The sequence below is a fragment of the Chlorocebus sabaeus genome, chromosome 26, assembly GCF_047675955.1.
Source record: "Chlorocebus sabaeus isolate Y175 chromosome 26, mChlSab1.0.hap1, whole genome shotgun sequence".
Lineage (NCBI taxonomy): Eukaryota > Metazoa > Chordata > Mammalia > Primates > Cercopithecidae > Chlorocebus > Chlorocebus sabaeus.
This window is the reverse complement of record NC_132929.1, coordinates 5,684,202-5,701,557: the sequence shown is the minus strand read 5'-3', so window position 1 is coordinate 5,701,557 and position 17,356 is coordinate 5,684,202. Positions and strand designations below refer to the sequence as shown.

The following is a 17,356-nucleotide window of genomic DNA, read 5'->3' as shown; positions in this document are numbered from 1 at the left end:
ACCTGACACTGCTAGAACAGGTCTGGTCTGCACTGCAGCCTCTACCGTCATAGCTCCCGAGGTAAGGGAGGAGGCATCCCCTCAGAGGCTCCAGCACAGCTTCCTAGACCTAAGGCCCTCATTTGGGTGATAGCCGGCACCTGCCCTAATATTATTAACAACCCAGAAAACTGTCAACATTTAGTTCTTGTTCCTTGAATATATCTTCCCTGGTCAAGAACATGCAGGAGAAAGATATACACCAATCCAACTCTACCCATTACGTCACACCTACAAAGCTCTGTTGGGCTCTCTGTTAGCTACAGGCCAAATGTGGACTGCTCCATCTTTGACATGGGACACGGTCCTTAGCAAAGTCATTTAAATCTGACAGACATACAAATTTTCACTAGTTCAAAATACATGCACCACAGTGCAGCACAACTTGTTGACATTCTGCAAGCACCCCTCCCACACCCTCCCTCTGCTGCAGTGCTTTTCTACTCCCCAGCCCTGAAAGCCCCACCTTCCCAGGGAGCCTGAGGTATTCACTCCTTTTGTTTCCAACTCAGGAGCTTTGGCTACAAATATTTCCAACCATCCTAGGACAAACGACTCCCAAGGTCATCTACACCACCCATTTCTAATTTCCAGTGGAAAAGAACTCAATAAAAACACAGACTCGGGCAACAATAATCAAGACAGTAAAAACAAAGTAATTACACAAGGACAAGTCTATCAACAAAGCAACATCTAATAATCCTTCTACAAGATATTCATTTCAAGATACCGGCGACTGACAGCCACAGTCAACTCAAGAGAATGCTAATGAGTGACAGCAAAGCATCCTTCCTTCACTTGAGGGGAATTCCAGACAACGATGTGAGCCAACGAGAAGTGAGACACTGCTAAGTACAGGAGGGTAGCTGGCTTTAAAAGGATGCTAAATCCCGCGAGGTGCAATGGCTCACACCTATAATCCCAGGACTTTGGGAGGCCGAGGCGGGTGGATCGAGGTCAGGAGATCGAGACCATCCTGGCTAACACGGTGAAACCCTGTCTCTACTAAAATACAAAAAATTATCCAGGCGTGGTGGCGGGCACCTGTAGTCTCAGCTACTTGGGAGGCTGAGCAGGAGAATGGCGTGAACCCAGCGGGTGGAGTTTGCAGTGAGCCGAGATCACGTCCCTGTACTCCAACCTGGGAGACAGCGAGGCTCGTCTCAAAAAACAACAACAACAACAAAAAAAAATTGCTAAATCCTCCTGAAGGATACGTCAGGAAAAGCTAGTAAAATGCTAATTTTTGTTTATAAGCATTGGACTTCAGAAAGCTTAATAACTCATGTAATAGGTTAATAGTAAACAGTCATTTGATGAACTTAGAAATAATAATGTGCACAATTGCTAATAATTAGGTCATTTAAAAAATTATGGGCTGGACACAGTGGCTCACGCCTGTTATCCCAGCACTTTGGGAGGCCAAGGGGGGTGGATCACCTAAAGGTCAGGAGTTTGAGACCAGCCTGGCCAACATGGTGAAACCCCGTCTCTACTAAAGATATAAAAAATTAGTCAAGTGTGGTGGTGGGCGCCTATAATCCCAGCTAGTTAGGAGGCTGAGGCAGAAGAATCACTTGAACCCGGGAGGCGGAGATTGCAGTGAGCTGAGATCACGCCACTGCACTCCAGCCTGGGCGATGAGAGTGAAATTTCGTCTCTAAACAAATAAATAAATAAATAAATAAATAACGAAAGGACTTGGGTATTGGAGCCCTTCACATCCCAACGAGGACCTCAGTGATCCATCAGTGGGCCGGGGGCCCACCCTTGGAGAAACAACCTTCTGTGGGGCACTTACCAGTCATTTTATTATCTGTTTTCAGTTATTTTCTCCTTCTAGACTCTCATCTCACTGATCAATTGTCTTTTAAACCTTGATGAATTGAGTCTGAGCAAGTCAATGACCTAATTTGTAAAACTAGGAAAATACAGCACCTACCTCATAAGGGTGCTCTAAGTTAAATAATGACAGGATACTTGGAAAGCACTAATACCGAGTCTGGCAAGTAATAGCTCAATGAATAGCAACTCTTACTGTTTCTGGAATCCGATTATTAGATGACTACTTGAATGAATACACTGATAGTGCATGGCCTTAAATAATCACTGAATCAAACAACCGGGGAAATGTCAGAGTATAAAGAAAATGAAATGACACCGCTTTTTCTCCCTAAGCGCACTGTAAATACTTTTTTTTAAAATTTTTATTTCTGAGATGGAGTCTCGCTCTGTCGCCAGGCTGGAGTGCAGTGGTGTGATCTCGGCTCACTGTAACCTCCGCCTCCTGGATTCAAGCGATTCTTCTGCCTCAGCCTCCCAAGCAGCTGGGACTACAGGCGCGCACCACCACGCCCAGCTAATTTTTGTATTTTTAGTAGAGACAGGGTTTCACCATGTTGGCCAGGATGGTCTCGATCTTTTGACCTCGTGATCCGCCCGCCTCAGCCTTCCAAAGTGTTTGGATTACAGGTGTGAACCACTGTACCCAGCCCACTGTAAATACTATTGAAGCACATAGTGCAAAACTCAAGACCGCTGACAGCAATAAATTATGAAAATATTTTTTGCATACATTAGAAAAGAGTAACTATTATTTGTGCCTCACACCTGCAGAACAGCAGCATGAATGTCACCTTACTTAGAATGTTACCATGTTTAGAAACAGAGTCTTTGCTGATGTAATTAAGTTAAAGATCTCCAGAAGAGATCATCCTGGATCATCCAGGTGGGCCCTAAATCCAATGACAAGTGTCCTTATAAGAGACAGAGGAATAAGTAAGTCAGTCTCAAGGATGTCAGAGGGGAGCTGTTTTAGTTGCAGTGGAGATTCTAATATGGCCTGCAGAAGAATCCATCTGCATATGTATACATCATATTATAAAATGGAGCATTTATTTTATGAGCTTCTAATTTATAATTTGAAATAAATTAAAAATTAAAAGTTTTAGTCTTCTAAAAAAAAAGAGAGAGGAGAAGACACAGAGATACAGAGGTCATGTGAAGGCAGAAGCAGAGAATGGACTGATGCAGCCACAAAGAATGTTCGAAAGAGGCAAGGAAGGATCGTCCCCAAGAGCATTTGAGGGAGCGTGGCCCTGCCAACACCTTGATTTTGGACTTCTAGCCTTCAGAACTGAGAAAATAAATTTCTGTTGTTTTCAGCCACCAAGTTTACGTGATCTGTTACAGCATCCCCTGAAAACACAAAGCCCCACTGCTTCTTTTCATCACTGGCAATTCCAGGAGGTCCCTCAAAGGAAGCCAGCAGGCTCTGCAAACTTATAGCTACCTCAGGTAGAGGTAACCAGGCTTTGTTCTGGGTTCCTAAGTAATGATTCAGAACCAAACACTGCAAATGCTTCTGCTTCCTAAATTTTTTGGAGAAGGGGATGAGGAGAAGAGGGTTCCTACAGGCTCCACTGATGTGGGTCGGTCTGACTGCTTTAGTTTCCACCTAAGTTGGTCTGCAAATATAATTCTCCTTACGAAATTTGCAGAGCCAATCGGAAAGACAGAATATATTGCACAAAGAAAAACTGACAGGCACAAATGCCCAAGCGAGATGGAAGTGTGGGAATAAGGCATGCAACCCTGCCCTTTACACTGGCAGGAGCCTTTCCATAGAGACTGCAATAAAGACAGAGAAACACAGATATATAAATACTTCCATGTAAATCTCCACATATGCCTTGACCAGTTTTCGTAATACATCCTCACATTTATTTATTTATTTATTTATTTATTTATTTATTTAGAGACAGATTCTTGCTCTGTCACCCAGGCTGGAGTGCAATGGTACAATCTCGGCTCACTGCAACCTCTGCCTCCTGGGTTGGAGCGATTCTCCTGCCTCAGCCTCTCGAGTAGCTGGGATTACAGGCACACACCACCACACCTGGCTAATTTTTATATTTTTAGTAGAGACAGGGTTTCCCCATGTTGGCCAGACTGGTCTTGAACTCCTGTCCTCAAGTGATTCACCCATCTTGGTCTCTCACAGTGCTGGGATTACAGACATGAGCCACCACATCTGGTCCTCGCATTTGTAAATAGGCACAAGCTGGTGCATTCCAAGGTCTTATAAGCATTGTTGATGTCTGCTGTTGGTTTCCACCCACCACTCGAGAGACAGGACCTACATCCTACTATCTTCTAGACATATGATGGTACCTTATGTCTCAAATGCTCCACGTGCGGTTGCTATGAAACTAGCAAAATGAAATATTATCTAGAAAATAAATCCAAAGTATATAAGAGAAAAATGAATCTGGCAGAACAATGTTCTCCAACTTAAGAATATGAAGTATTCTACATCTCTGTTTAAAAGAGCCACGCACTCCAGAGTGTTCAGAGAGCATGCTCTTCCCTTTGCCGCTGTAGAATTAGATGAATGTTTGCAAGTTAACATTGAGTGGAAACTATGAAATGATTATCTAAGATCATGGAAAAGCTCAACAAAAGCCCCTTGCCTTTTCAAGGCCATCTCTTAGTAAGATGGCTTTTATCCCTGGCCCTCACTCACTGCCTACCTCAAACATGAATTGCTTGGATATAAAAGTTATCTGGATTTTATTTCCTTGTGTCCTCTCTTCAGAAATTCTTTGAGAATGTGTTTTCAGAAGCAGAACCCCAGTGATGGAAAAGAATAAACCTAGTTCCCTAACTTTGTGACCAAATGCTGCTAATATTGACGTCTAATAATTCCTCCAATATTATTCTCACGTCTTAATTTTTAAACTGGCCTGGGCTCAGTCACTCACCCCTGTAATCCCAGCACTTCAGAAGGCCAAGGTGGGTGGATCACCTAACGTCACGAGTTCGAGACAAACCGGACCAACATGGTAAAGCCCCATCTGTACTAAAAATACAAAAAATTAGTCGGGTGTAGTGGCATGCACCTGTAAACCCAGCTATTCAGGAGGCTGAGGCAGGAGAATCACTTGAACCCTGGAGGCAGAGGCTACAATGAGCCAAGATCTGCCACTGTACTCCAGCCTGGGCAACAAGAGCAAAACTGTTTCAAAAAAATAAATAAATAAATAATTTAAAACTGAACACTTAGAAAATAGATTTCCCTTGGCTGGGCGTGGTGGCTCACGCCTGTAACCCCAGCACTTTGGGAGGCCGAGGCAGGAGGATCATGAGGTCAGGAGATCGAGACCATCCTGGCTAACACTGTGAAACCCGGCCTCTACTAAAAGTACAAAAAATTAGCCGGGCGTGGTGGCGGGTGCCTGCAGTTCCAGGTACCTGGGAGGCTGAGGCAGGAGAACAGTGTGAAGCCGGGAGGCGGAGCTTGCAGTGAGGCGAGATCGCACCACTGCACTACAGCCTGGGCAACAGTGCAAGACTCAGTCTCATAAAAAAGAAAACAGATTTCCCTAACATATTATTTCCCAGTCACAAATTATTAAGAATCCATTTATTCAGCAAACATTTATTGAGAAGCTTTCTGATACATCTGAACCAGACATCAGCTGCAGGTGTTTTACAGCAATGGAAGAAACAGACGAAAGCTCTCCCTCATGCAACTTACGTTTTAGTGAGGAGGGGGGAATATATATGAAAAATAAGTAAAATAAACAGTGTGTTAGTTATTGATAAGTGCTCAGGAGAAAAGCAAAATGGGAGATATGACTGCTGATGCTGGTATCTCCCATACCCCCATATACCATCAATCTGAGAAGCGATCTTCAAGTGTTACCCCTTCTTCCTTCACTGTAGTGACAGTCTTCATTTATTTGCTAACATCTCCCACAGACATGTTTTAATTCAACTGCGGCTAATCTTGTCTTCTAAGTGTTGTCACTTGCTGTTCATCACATTAAAATATCTTTTTTTTTTTTTTTTTGAAACGGAGTCTCACTCTCGCCCAGGCTAGAGTGCAGTGGCATAATCTTGGCTCACTGCAACCTCTGCCTCTTGGGTTCAAGTGATTCTCCCGCCTCAGCCTCCCGAGTAGCTGGGATTACAGTCATGCACCACCACGCCCGGCTAATTTTGTATTTGTTTGTTTGTTTTATTTGTTTGTTTATTTAGTAGAGACAGGGTTTCACTACGTTGATCAGGCTGGTGTTGAACTCCAGACCTCAGGCCATACGCCTGAGTGCTGGGATTACAGGCGTGAGCCACTACATCCGGCACATTAAAATATCTTTTGCAGAATAAATTTAGTTTTTAAAAAAACAAATTGGTGGAGGCAGAAAGACACTAAGATTTACTAAGCACCTATGATTAAGCCAGGCACAGTGGTAGAAGACACCTTCATATTCATTATCAGAGTTGATCTGTATATATCCCCATGAGGGAGATAACAAGATTCTCATTTTACAGAGAAAGAAACAGACACTCCAGGAACTTGTTTAAGGTCACACAGTACGTGGCACAGCTGAAATCTGAACTTTGCTGTCCATATTTGTCTTACCTTCAAAATTCTCCACTTTTAGGATTCTTTTTCTTAACCCATCTTTTTCTTGGCTGACCACTACAGACTTTGGTAAGGATCATTCTTTCACACTGTCTTACACAGCAGGAATTACTTTCCTCATTACCTAAAAGCAGCCTCATCTCCTTTCTCTATAACCTTAGGATTAAATTAGACTGTGTTCAGTTGAACTGAATAAAACCTTTATGAGCTATACTGACCACTAATTTTAAAATTAAAATGACCACTGACTGTCATGACAACTGGCATCTTTTTTCTGTAGTCATCTTCCCTTTACTAGATTACTTCTTTTGCAAAAGAACCTTAAGCCTAAATCTCAAGCCAGTGGAATACCTAGGTGGCTCCTAGGATTCCGTCTGGATTGCGGAATATGATTTATAAAATGCAATATACAATCCTGTAGATAATCAGCAACGTAAACCAGTAAGGTCCAGACATTTTTCTTGAAAGGTGTTTTTTCTTCATTACCTCAGTAACAGTTTCCAGGTCGGAGGAACTGGAACGCATGCAGGTAGAATACAGTCCCTGACAATGCAATAATAATGTCCCAACTTATTCCCCTTGCCTTACTCGTCCTCTACTCTGCACTCAGCAGCAGACGAATTTTTGAAAAATAACTGAAAACGCACACCGTGATACTAATGAATTCTCTGCTGTCTCCGCGAGAGCCTGGCTGGAAATTCTGAGCCAGAACCCGCCGTAATGGAGCAGAAAGGATAGACAGAGGAGGGAGGCCGACGCCCGGGTGCGGGGGCCAGGGGTCCCGGCAGCTCCCCGCCGCCGTACGCGCCGCGGGCACAGCGAGGGTCTCGGCGGAACCAGCCAGTGGGCACGCGGCACAAGGCGGCACACGGCCCGGCGCTCGGCCTTGGCTGCTGCGCCTCGCGCGCCCCGCGCCCCGCGCCCCGTCGGGCCCGGCAGCCTCGGCCTCGCCCCCCGCCCGGCCGCCCCGGCCCCCGCTCCCACTCCGGTCCCCGCCCCGGCCCGCGCCTGGCCCGGCTGCGGTTCCGCGCCCGCGCGGCCGCCTCACCACAGCTTCCTCTTGAGCGGCAGGAGGCTGCCGCGGTTGGAGGGAGTGACGCCGATGGCCATCTGCAGCACCGTCAGGTATTTCTGGTACTTCATCTTGTCCCCGCTCCGCTCGCGGGCAGGGCCCCGCCGCCGCCGCCGCCGCCGCAGACACAGCCCCTCCAGGCGCCGCATAGATCAGCTCTGGGCCATCCGCCGCCGCCACAGCTCCCGCCGCTCCCGCGACCGCCGCGCCCGCCGCTGCGGCCGTGCGTGGCTCGGACTCCCGCTCCCGCCGCCGCCGTCGCCGTGCGTGCCCGGCCGCTACCGCCGCCGCCGCCGTGCGTGGCCCGCAGCTCCCGCCGCCGCCGCCCCTTCCACCCCTGCAGGCCGTGGCCCCGCGGCGCGCTCCGGCGGGCGGGTGCGGGTCTCGCGGGAGGCCGGGCTGGCGTGGCTCCCGCTCCAGAGCCGCTGGGCGAGGCCGGGCCACCTGCGCACCGGCCGCCCTGCCCAGGCCCTGCGCCCGCGTGTCGCGGTGTTTTCAGCGGCTGGCAGGAGCTTCTTTTCAACCGTTAGCACCCAAAGAGAATACCAACAGCACACTTACAGCACAGATGAAAAAAAAAAAAAAAAAAAAAAAAAGCACCGCCTGTTGGTTTGTAACCATCAATTGATGTGTTCTACCCCAAAGTGGTTGACTTCACATTGACATAATGCATATTGTGAATACGTACTACACGCACATGCAGTCCTCGCTTGCACGGTAATTCCGGACCCTGGAAATGACTGAACCATGCAAAACTACCTTAATAATAAATGGGAAAAATTAAGATAGTTCGACGACTTTTGACAGTTTTTCTTAAAACATTCAAAGCAGTCCGGGCGCGGTGACTCACGCCTGTAATCCCAGCACTTTGGGGCGCCCAGACGGGAGGATGGCGTGAGCCCAGGAGTTCGAGACCAGCCCTGGGCAACTCAGTGAGACCCTGTCTCTACAAAATAAAAAAAATGAGCCAGGCGTGGTGGTGTGCACCTGTAGTCCCAGCTTCTCAGGAGGATAAGGGGGGAGAATCGCTTGAGCCGGGGAAGCCGAGGCTGCAATGAGCCAAGGTTGCACCACAGCACTCCAGCCTGGGTGACAGAGCAAGTCCTTGTCTTGGAAAGAACAAACAACAACAACAAAAGAACCATTCAAAACTGGCTTAACTGATGGTTACAAATACACTGTATATGGAAATGAAAAATAAAAACAGTTTAAAACATTCAAACATTGAGAATTAAAGTGTTTTATGCCTTTGTAAAAATAAAACTTATTAAGAATAACTTGAACAGTGCTTGTCTTCTTCTAGTGTAACTCTTATATACCAAGAGAACACCTTTTCTGTGCCTTGGCATAACATCACATTTGGATTACACGCAGTATTTTATCCTTTGCACTTCCGATGTCATGCAATGTCTCAGAGTTCCTTTAATGTAAAATTTTTTGTGGACCTCACTTCCTCCGGGACATCCTCACCCTTTTTGTCACAGCCGCTTTCCTCATTCAGTGTGCTTTGAGTAAGTTTCACCGACTGCATATCTAGTCTCTGGAAAGTCAGCACTCCCACAGTTGTCTATTTCTTCTATAGTACTTCATTTGCATTCAATTTGAATTTCACTTCAATTCCATCTTTATCTTTTTTTTAAATTTCTTTGCTGCACTTTCGTCTTTGTTGACCAATTCCCTTTCAATTATCCATTTTTATACAATGCTGTGTGAGTTTAACACTTGGAGAAAAGGAAGCAACACGATTGCACACTTTGCTGCCAGTGCCTAAACTAGCAGTGCAATGACCCATCACTGACAGATTTTGAAAGAACTGCTATGATTGGTCACTGGTTGTTATGGACATCTATTGTTTACATAGGGATTTGGGGACTAAACAGCTAGAAGCAAAGATTGTACTATATGCGTTCACAGTTAAAATGGCGTGATAACTGAAATTTGTTTTTTTGTTTTTGTTTTGTTTTGTTTTGAGACAGGATCTCATGCTGTTGCCCAGCTGGAGTGCAGTGGCACAGTCATGGCTCACTAGAGCCTCTACCTCCCAGGCTCAAGCGATCTTCCCACCTGGGCCTCCCAAGTAGCTGGAACTACAGGCACACACCACTAAGCCTGGCTAATTTTTGTATTTTTATTTTTTGAAGAGACAGGATCTCACTATGTTACCCAGGCTGATCTCCTGGGCTCAAGCGATCCTCCCACCTCAGCCTCTCAAAGTGCTGCAATTATAGGCATGAGACACCATGCCCCATCCAGTAACTAAAATTTCAACCGTATTGTTGAGATTCTGGTGTTATTTAACTAAATAGCTGACATCAGTCATATCTGAACCTGCAAAGCAAAGGATGCCTATTTGGATATATGCATACTATATATGTGGGTGTATATATAGTATATATGAAGAGGACCAATAATAAGCACCTATGCATCCACCAGGCAGAAGTGTTAACCCCCTCCCTCCACAGCTCACCCCTCCTGCACCTCTATTTAAACACTTCATCTTCAAATTAATTAGCATGTAAGCTTAAAACAACACAATCTTCCTGGGGTTTGGGTTCCCAACATGATTTCACAGTCACTTAAGTAGGAAAGCAGGTCTAAATATTTCACTTTCATTTACCCAGAGATTTTAGCTCTCACATAAAATGAGGAATTGGCAGGTTTTTGACCCTTCGGATATATAACCCCCACCCCGGAGAGGACATCCTTGGAGCAGAACTTTTAAGAAACAACAAGACCTGTTCTTATGTATACTCACCATGTCAAACGTATGTTTGGCCTTTAGCATTACCTTGTCATAATACTTGTAAGATATTTGATGAAAATACTACACTGTGCTCAAAGATTTAGACACCTGGAGGATGAGGGACCTATTCAGGATAATAAACAATAAAAATAAACCTGGGAGAAGCACTTCTAGAGAGTGGTAGAAAATCTGCTTCTCCATAAAAGGGAGCACACTGGCAAAAATGGTTAAAACCTACTCCCGAAATTAACAAAACACTTACAACAATCCAAGGAGTATTTATTCAAGAAAAATTACTGAATCTTGGTGAGTATGATGAGCTTTATGGCATTTTGATCTGCCCAATTCTCATCTCCTTCTCTCCAGCTCTACAGTAGCCTGGGAAGCCAACAGCCTCACAACTATAGTAGCTTTGAAGCAGCCACTAGATGGGGCAGAATGGGTTTAGATCTTCTCAAAAGCCGCATACTAAGTAAACTGTCATGATTTGACCTGTCCGGAAGCACCTTGAAAAGTTCCATCCTCAGGGTGTGTCTTTATTTGACCTGGTTCAGGACTTGCTCTGTGCAAACAGCCCTGTCCCTAGTGTATTTGTTGAAAACAATCAGTTGCAATTGTTTAACATCACAGATACCTGAGGTGGTGAAACCATTTGGTACTAACAAGAGGCTAACCAAAAAAGTTAAACAAACAAACAAACAAACAAAAAACCATGGGCAATGAGAGTCCATATCGTTCCTTGAAAAGCTCTGACATATACCTAGGAATCCAGAATGTCATGCAGCACATGCATGTACGTGCAGGACTGTGAACACACCCAGAAAACACCTGAGAAGACTCCAATCTCTCACCTCTGTCTGACCTTGAGTTTGAGTGCAAGCAGAAAATAAAGGCTAAGGAAGAATCGTAACCTACCTACCACAATGTGCAAGGCATGCCCCAGCACACACAGCCTCTCTGCAAAAGCTAGGGGATTTATTGGTTTAGAGCATTTAAGAGAATATCCGTTCAGTCATTAGCTGGGCACTAAACTATCCAAGCAGAGACTTTAATGGCTGCACACAACAAAGAATACAGACTTTCTAGATTAGTCCAGCGAAGTCACTAAACCAGCAACAAACCTCAGTGGAGAGGAAGGGATATGATTTCTAGAGTTTTCACATTATATTGTTCAAAATGTCCAGATCGCAACAAAAAAATTCACAACGTCCAAAAAACCAAAATTATGGCCTATATGCAGGAAAAAGCAGTTAAACCATTCCTGAGGAACCCCAGGCATTGGACTCACTGAACAAAGACTTTAAATCAGCCGTTATGAATATGTTCACAGAACTGAAGGAAACCATGTCTAAAGAACTAAAGGAAAATGTGAGAATGATGTCTTACCAAAGAGATAATATCAATAAACAGAAGTTTTAGAAAATAGAAACTTTGGAGTTGAAAAGTACAAAAAGTGAGATGAAAAAATTCTCTAGAGGAGCTCAAAAACAACGTATTTGAACTGGTAGAAACAAAAGGGAGTGAACTTGGAGATAACTCAATTGAAATTATCCAGGCTGAGAAACAGAAAGAAAAAAGAATGAAGAAAATGAACAATGTCTCAGAGACTCATGGGAAACTATGAAGTATATCAACATACACTTATAAAGTCCAGAAGTCCCAGAAGTCCCAGAAGGAAAGGATAGAGAGAAATGAACACAAAGAATATTGGAAGAAATAAGGCTTCCCATACTTTATGAAAAACATTAATCTGCCATCCACAGAGCTCAAAAAACTTGAAGTAGTGACCTAGACATATAATAGTCAAACTGTTGAAAGCCAAAGATGATGAGAAAATTTTGAAAGCTGCAAAAGAAAAACAACTCATCACACACAAAGGATTCTCAATAAGATTATCAGCTGACTTCTCATCATAAATCATGAAGCTCAGAAGGTAGTGGGAAGATGTATTTAAAGGGAGGAAAGAAAAATATCCTTCAAAAATGAAAGAGAAATTATGGCATTCCAGGTAAACAAAAAGTAAATGAAATCATCACTAGCAGATATGCACTATTACCGAAGGGAATCTTTCAGGCTGAAATGAAAGAACATTAGAAATTTAAATCCACATAAAGAAAATAAGAGCACCGATTCTGATAACTACATAATTGAGCATAAAATACAGTATAAAATTATTTTATTTTATTTTATTTTTGAGATGGAGTCTCACTCTGTCACCCAGGCTGGAGTGCAGTGGCATGATCTCAGCTCACTCCAAGCTCCGCCTCCCAGGTTCATGCCATTTTCCTGCCTCAGCCTCCCGAGTAGCTGGGACTACAGGCACCAACCACCAAGCCCGGCTAATTTTTTTGTATTTTTAGTAGAAGCGGGGTTTCACCGTATTAGCCAGGATTGTCTCAATCTCCTGAACTCGTGATCTGCCTGCCTCCCAAAGTGCTGGGATTACAGGTGTGAGCCACTGCACCCGGCTGACAATTTTTAAAATTAAAACATTTCAAATTAAAAAATGTGTTTGAACACTCTGATTCAAAACACATCTGCATAAAACAATGGTTATGAGCTGTGTTGATGGGCTTTTAATATATAAACACAATTTGACAATCATATCACAAAGATAAGAGGGACAGAATGGATGTATATTGGAGCATAGTTTTGGCATGCTGTTGAAATTAAGGCAAGGCACAGTAGCTCATGCCTATAATCCCAGCACTTTGGGAGGCCTGGGTGGGAGAATTGCTTGAGCCCAGGAATTCGAGACCAGCCTGGGCAACACAGTGGGACTTCATCTCTACAAAAATAAATAAATAAATAAATAAATAAATAAATAAATAAATATTAGCCAGGCATGGTGGCAAGTGCCTGTAGTCCCAGCTACTTGGGAGGGTGAGGTGGGAGGATTGCTTGAGCCTGGAAGATGGAGGTTGCAGTGAACCATGATTGTGCCATTGTACTCCAGGCTGGGCAGCAGCAGGAGACCCTGTGTTGAAAAAAGAAAAAAAAGAAAAGAAATTAAGTTAGTATTAATACTACTTAGATTATTTTAAGTTAAGAAGCTAATTGTAATCCCCAAGATGACTATTAAGAAAATGATTTTTAAAAAATGTTATACAAGAAATAACAAGGAAATTAAAATGATACAGTAGAGAATATAAAGCACAAAAGAAAATAGTAACAGAAGACTAGAACAAAACAAGATATAAGTCATATAGAAAACAAACAGCAAAATAGCAGACATAAATTCTACCTTACCACTAATTACATTAAAGGTAAATGTACTAAGCATTCCAATCAAAAGACAGAGATTGGTAAAATGGATCTTAAGTGTATAACCTAATCTTCCACTCTGAGCAACCAGAAAGAGGAGCAGAATAAACTCAAAGCAAGGAAAAGGAAGGAAATCGTAAGGATTAAGAGTGGAAATAAATGAAATGAAGAATTTAAAAAAAAAAAAAAAACAGAGAAAATCAGCAAAACAAAAAGTTGGTTCTTAGAAAGTATTAAATATCAATAAAGACGACAGACCTTCAGCTAGACTGACCAAGTGAGAGAGAGAGCTCAAATTACTAACTTTGGAATGAAAGAGGGGACGTTACTACCAACCTTGCAGAAACAAAAGTGATGATAAGGAGTATAGTGTGGGTAATTATGTAGTCCCAGCTACTCAGCAGGCTGAGGTGAGAAGATCACTTGAGACCAGGAGGTGGAGGTTGCAGTGAGTTAAGATTGCACTACTATACTTTAGCCTGGGTGACAGAGCAAGAGTCTGTCAAAGAAAAGAGAAGAGAAAGAGAAAAAGAGAGAGAGAAAAAAAGAAAGAGAAACGGAGAGAGAGAGAAAGAAAGGAAGGAAGGAGGGAAGGAAGGAAGGAAGGAAGGAAGGAAGGAAGGAAGGAAGGAAGGAAGGAGAAAGAAAGAAAGAAAGAAAGAAAGAAAGAAAGAAAGAAAGAAAGAAAGAAAGAGAAAGAAAGAGGAAGGAAGGAAGGAAGGAAGGAAGGAAAGAAGAAAGGAAGGAAGGATCTACCTATGTGAATTGGAAAACTTCCTAGAAAGACCAAACTACTGAAATGGACTCAAGAAGAAACAGAAAATCGGAATAGACGTATAACAAGCAAGATTAAATTGGTAAGAAGAAAAACTTCCCGCCAAGAAAAAATGGCTTTATCAGTTTTGTTCACTCCTTTATCTCCTGCACCCAGAACAGTGCCCTGGTATATCATAAGCAACCAATAAATATTTGTTGAACTTGAGACAAGATGTTAATACAAAGTGAAAGACTTCATGACTTGTCATAAAGCATATCATTTTTCTAAAGAACAGAGTTTTGCATGCAATGTAGATAAATATTACAGCTGGAAAGTTGACATCGTTTTATGTAGTCAAAGAAATAAAAATTTGCTATTAGTTCTCAGATGATAGCCAATGCTTCAAAGGAAAATGTGGGAGCTGCTACTATTGGCACTATGCAAGGTCCAAGGGAGTGTTTTTCCCAACCTGCCTACCAGCGAATACAACCTCAAGAGTTACAGCACCTGAGCCTGTTGCTCCACCTTCCTCAAAGACAAGGTCCTTCCACCTATTTTGACTACCACACACAGTTAGAAGTTTTATTTTATTTTGTTTATTTTTTTATTTTAGATGGAGTCTTGCTCTGTCATCCAGGCGTGAGTGCAGTGGTGCTATCTTGGCTCACTGCAATCTCCATCTCCTGGGCTCAAGTGATTCTCCTGCCTTAGCCTCCCAAGTAGCTAGGATTATAGGGGCCCACCAACATGCCCGGCTAATTTTTTTTTTTTTTTTTTTTTTTTTTTGAGACGGAGTCTCGCTGTGTCACCCAGGCTGGAGTGCAGTGGCCGGATCTCAGCTCACTGCAAGCTCCGCCTCCCGGGTTTACGCCATTCTCCAGCCTCAGCCTCCCAGTAGCTGGGACTACAGGCGCCCACCACCTCGCCCGGCTAGTTTTTTTTTGTATTTTTTAGTAGAGACGGGGTTTCACCATGTTAGCCAGGATGGTCTCGATCTCCTGACCTCGTGATCCACCCGCCTCGGCCTCCCAAAGCGCTGGGATTACAGGCTTGAGCCACCGCGCCCGGCCCTAATTTTTGTATTATTAGTAGAAACAGGGTTTCCCCATGTCGGCCAGGCTGGTCTCGAACTCCTGATCTCAAGTGATCCACCTGCCTCAGCCTCCCAAAGTGCTGGGATTACAGGCATGAGCCACCGTGTCTGGCCAGAAGTACATTTTAAGTAGTGGCACAGTATACACAGACACATACAGGCGCACACACACACACACGAACATACACAACTGAAACAAAAGCTTCTGAAAACAATATTTTAGCTTACTACCTAGGTTGAACTTTTCTGTTATCTTCTACTTAATTTTTAAAAATGTTAATCACAACAGATTTAAATGTTAAACATAACATATATATACATATACATATATATATATATATATATTTTTTTTTTTTTTTTGAGACAGAGTCTCACTCTGTCGCCCAGGCTGGGGTGCAGTGGCATGATCTTGGCTCACTGCAACCTCCACTTCCCAAGTTCAAGCGATTCTCCTGCCTCAGCCTCCTGAGTAGCTGGGATTACAGGCATGTGCCACCATGCCCAGCTAATTTTTGTATTTTTAGTAGAGTCAGGGTTTCACCATATTGGCCAGGCTGGTCTTGAACTCCTGACCTCGTGATCCGCCCGCCTCGGCCTCCCAAAGTGATGGGATTACAGGTGTGAGCCACGGCGCCCAGCCTATTTTTTGACTTTTTAATAGATCACAACCTGTGTTATAAAGGACAGCCCTAAGAGGTGCTGTGACTAATGCCATCGCACCTCACATCCTTGTCTACCCCAGAGGCCACCAATAAGAGTGAAACCCCTCCAGGCAACTAGTAATATCCATACTTACTACTATGTTCATCTCTGGTTAAAGTGATCCAATTTCCATCTTTTCCAGACCTATCTCTGTGCCCTCTGGAATGCCATTTCTGCAAACACCAAGCCACTCTACATCCTTAGCATTTTGTTGGAACATTCTCATCAGCTCCTATCTTTGCTTGAAGCTGGACTGTGCCCTGATTCAATGATGCCCTCGGCAGCCCTCGACAGGAGGTGTTTAATCTCTTGCACTCCACATATCTAAAGGAAGGCCAGAGGTTGGGGTAAGTTTCTTCCTTGCTGGTCCTGCCCCTTCTAAACCATTCCTTGCTCTTTCTCATGCCCAAACCATGGGCATGAGGTTAAACAACAAGAAAAACTAAAAACTGGCTGCCCTGTAGTTTGTGCCCTTAGACGATGCTACCTACGCTTTTCCCCTTTTCTTCACTGTCGTTTGCTGCCTTCCTGTATCCACTTTCATTCCTGGCATACTTTTTAATGACTTCAACATTCATGTGGGTGGACCATCCGACACTCTTGCCTCTCAGTTCCTTGGCCCCATCTCTTTTGCAGATCTTTTCCCTGTTCTGCTTCAGCCTTGCACTCGTGTGCTCATACCTTAAACCTGGGCTCACAAACTCAAATGCCAGTAGGGTAAGGCACTTACTACCAATGAGTGAAGAAGGCCAGATGTTAGTCAGCAGAAAATAGTGGAAGCTGTGACCTCCCTGCCTGGTGCCACAGTTCTCTTTTAGAAAGGAGTGACCACCACTCAGCCGCAGCCAGCTGTCATGTGGAAATGCTAGACCAGGATTTCCACATCTTCCAATTCGTGGAAACACAGGTTGTCATGTGCACAGGTAATATGTGCAAATTTTACATATTAGCAACAATATGGACTTTCAGTCTAAATATTGTGACATTAAAAAGCATTTCCCCTCTTAAAAATCAGCTCAAAAGAAGAAAAAAAAGGGAAAATTAAATTGTATCTTCCTTGAAACGTGGATATATTCCAGAGGTTAGAAAACAGTGAAGATTTGGCCGATGTGGTGGCTCATGCCTGTAATCCCAACACTTTGGGAGGCCAAGGCGGGTGGATCACGAGGTCAGGATATGGAGACCATCTGGGCTAACATGGTGAAACCCCGTCTCTACTAAAAATACAAAAACAAAATTAGCCAGGCGTGGTGTCA

General features: G+C 43.8%; 1 protein-coding gene across 5 annotated transcripts in view; it reads right to left on the bottom strand.

The window, feature by feature from the left end:
* The window catches only part of TJP1 (tight junction protein 1), a 270,416-nt gene extending 262,516 nt beyond the window's left edge, over positions 1 to 7,900 (bottom strand). For 2 of the 5 annotated variants that reach the window (XM_038009767.2, XM_038009769.2), the window contains exon 1: positions 7,518 to 7,900. In XM_038009767.2, the coding sequence (XP_037865695.1) occupies positions 7,518 to 7,690 (173 nt within the window). In that variant the 5' untranslated portion in view covers positions 7,691 to 7,900. The remainder of the gene's footprint in view (positions 1 to 7,517) is intronic. The other 3 variants (XM_038009768.2, XM_038009770.2, XM_038009771.2) reach the window with 2 other exon arrangements.
* Between the last annotated feature and the right edge of the window lie 9,456 nt (positions 7,901 to 17,356).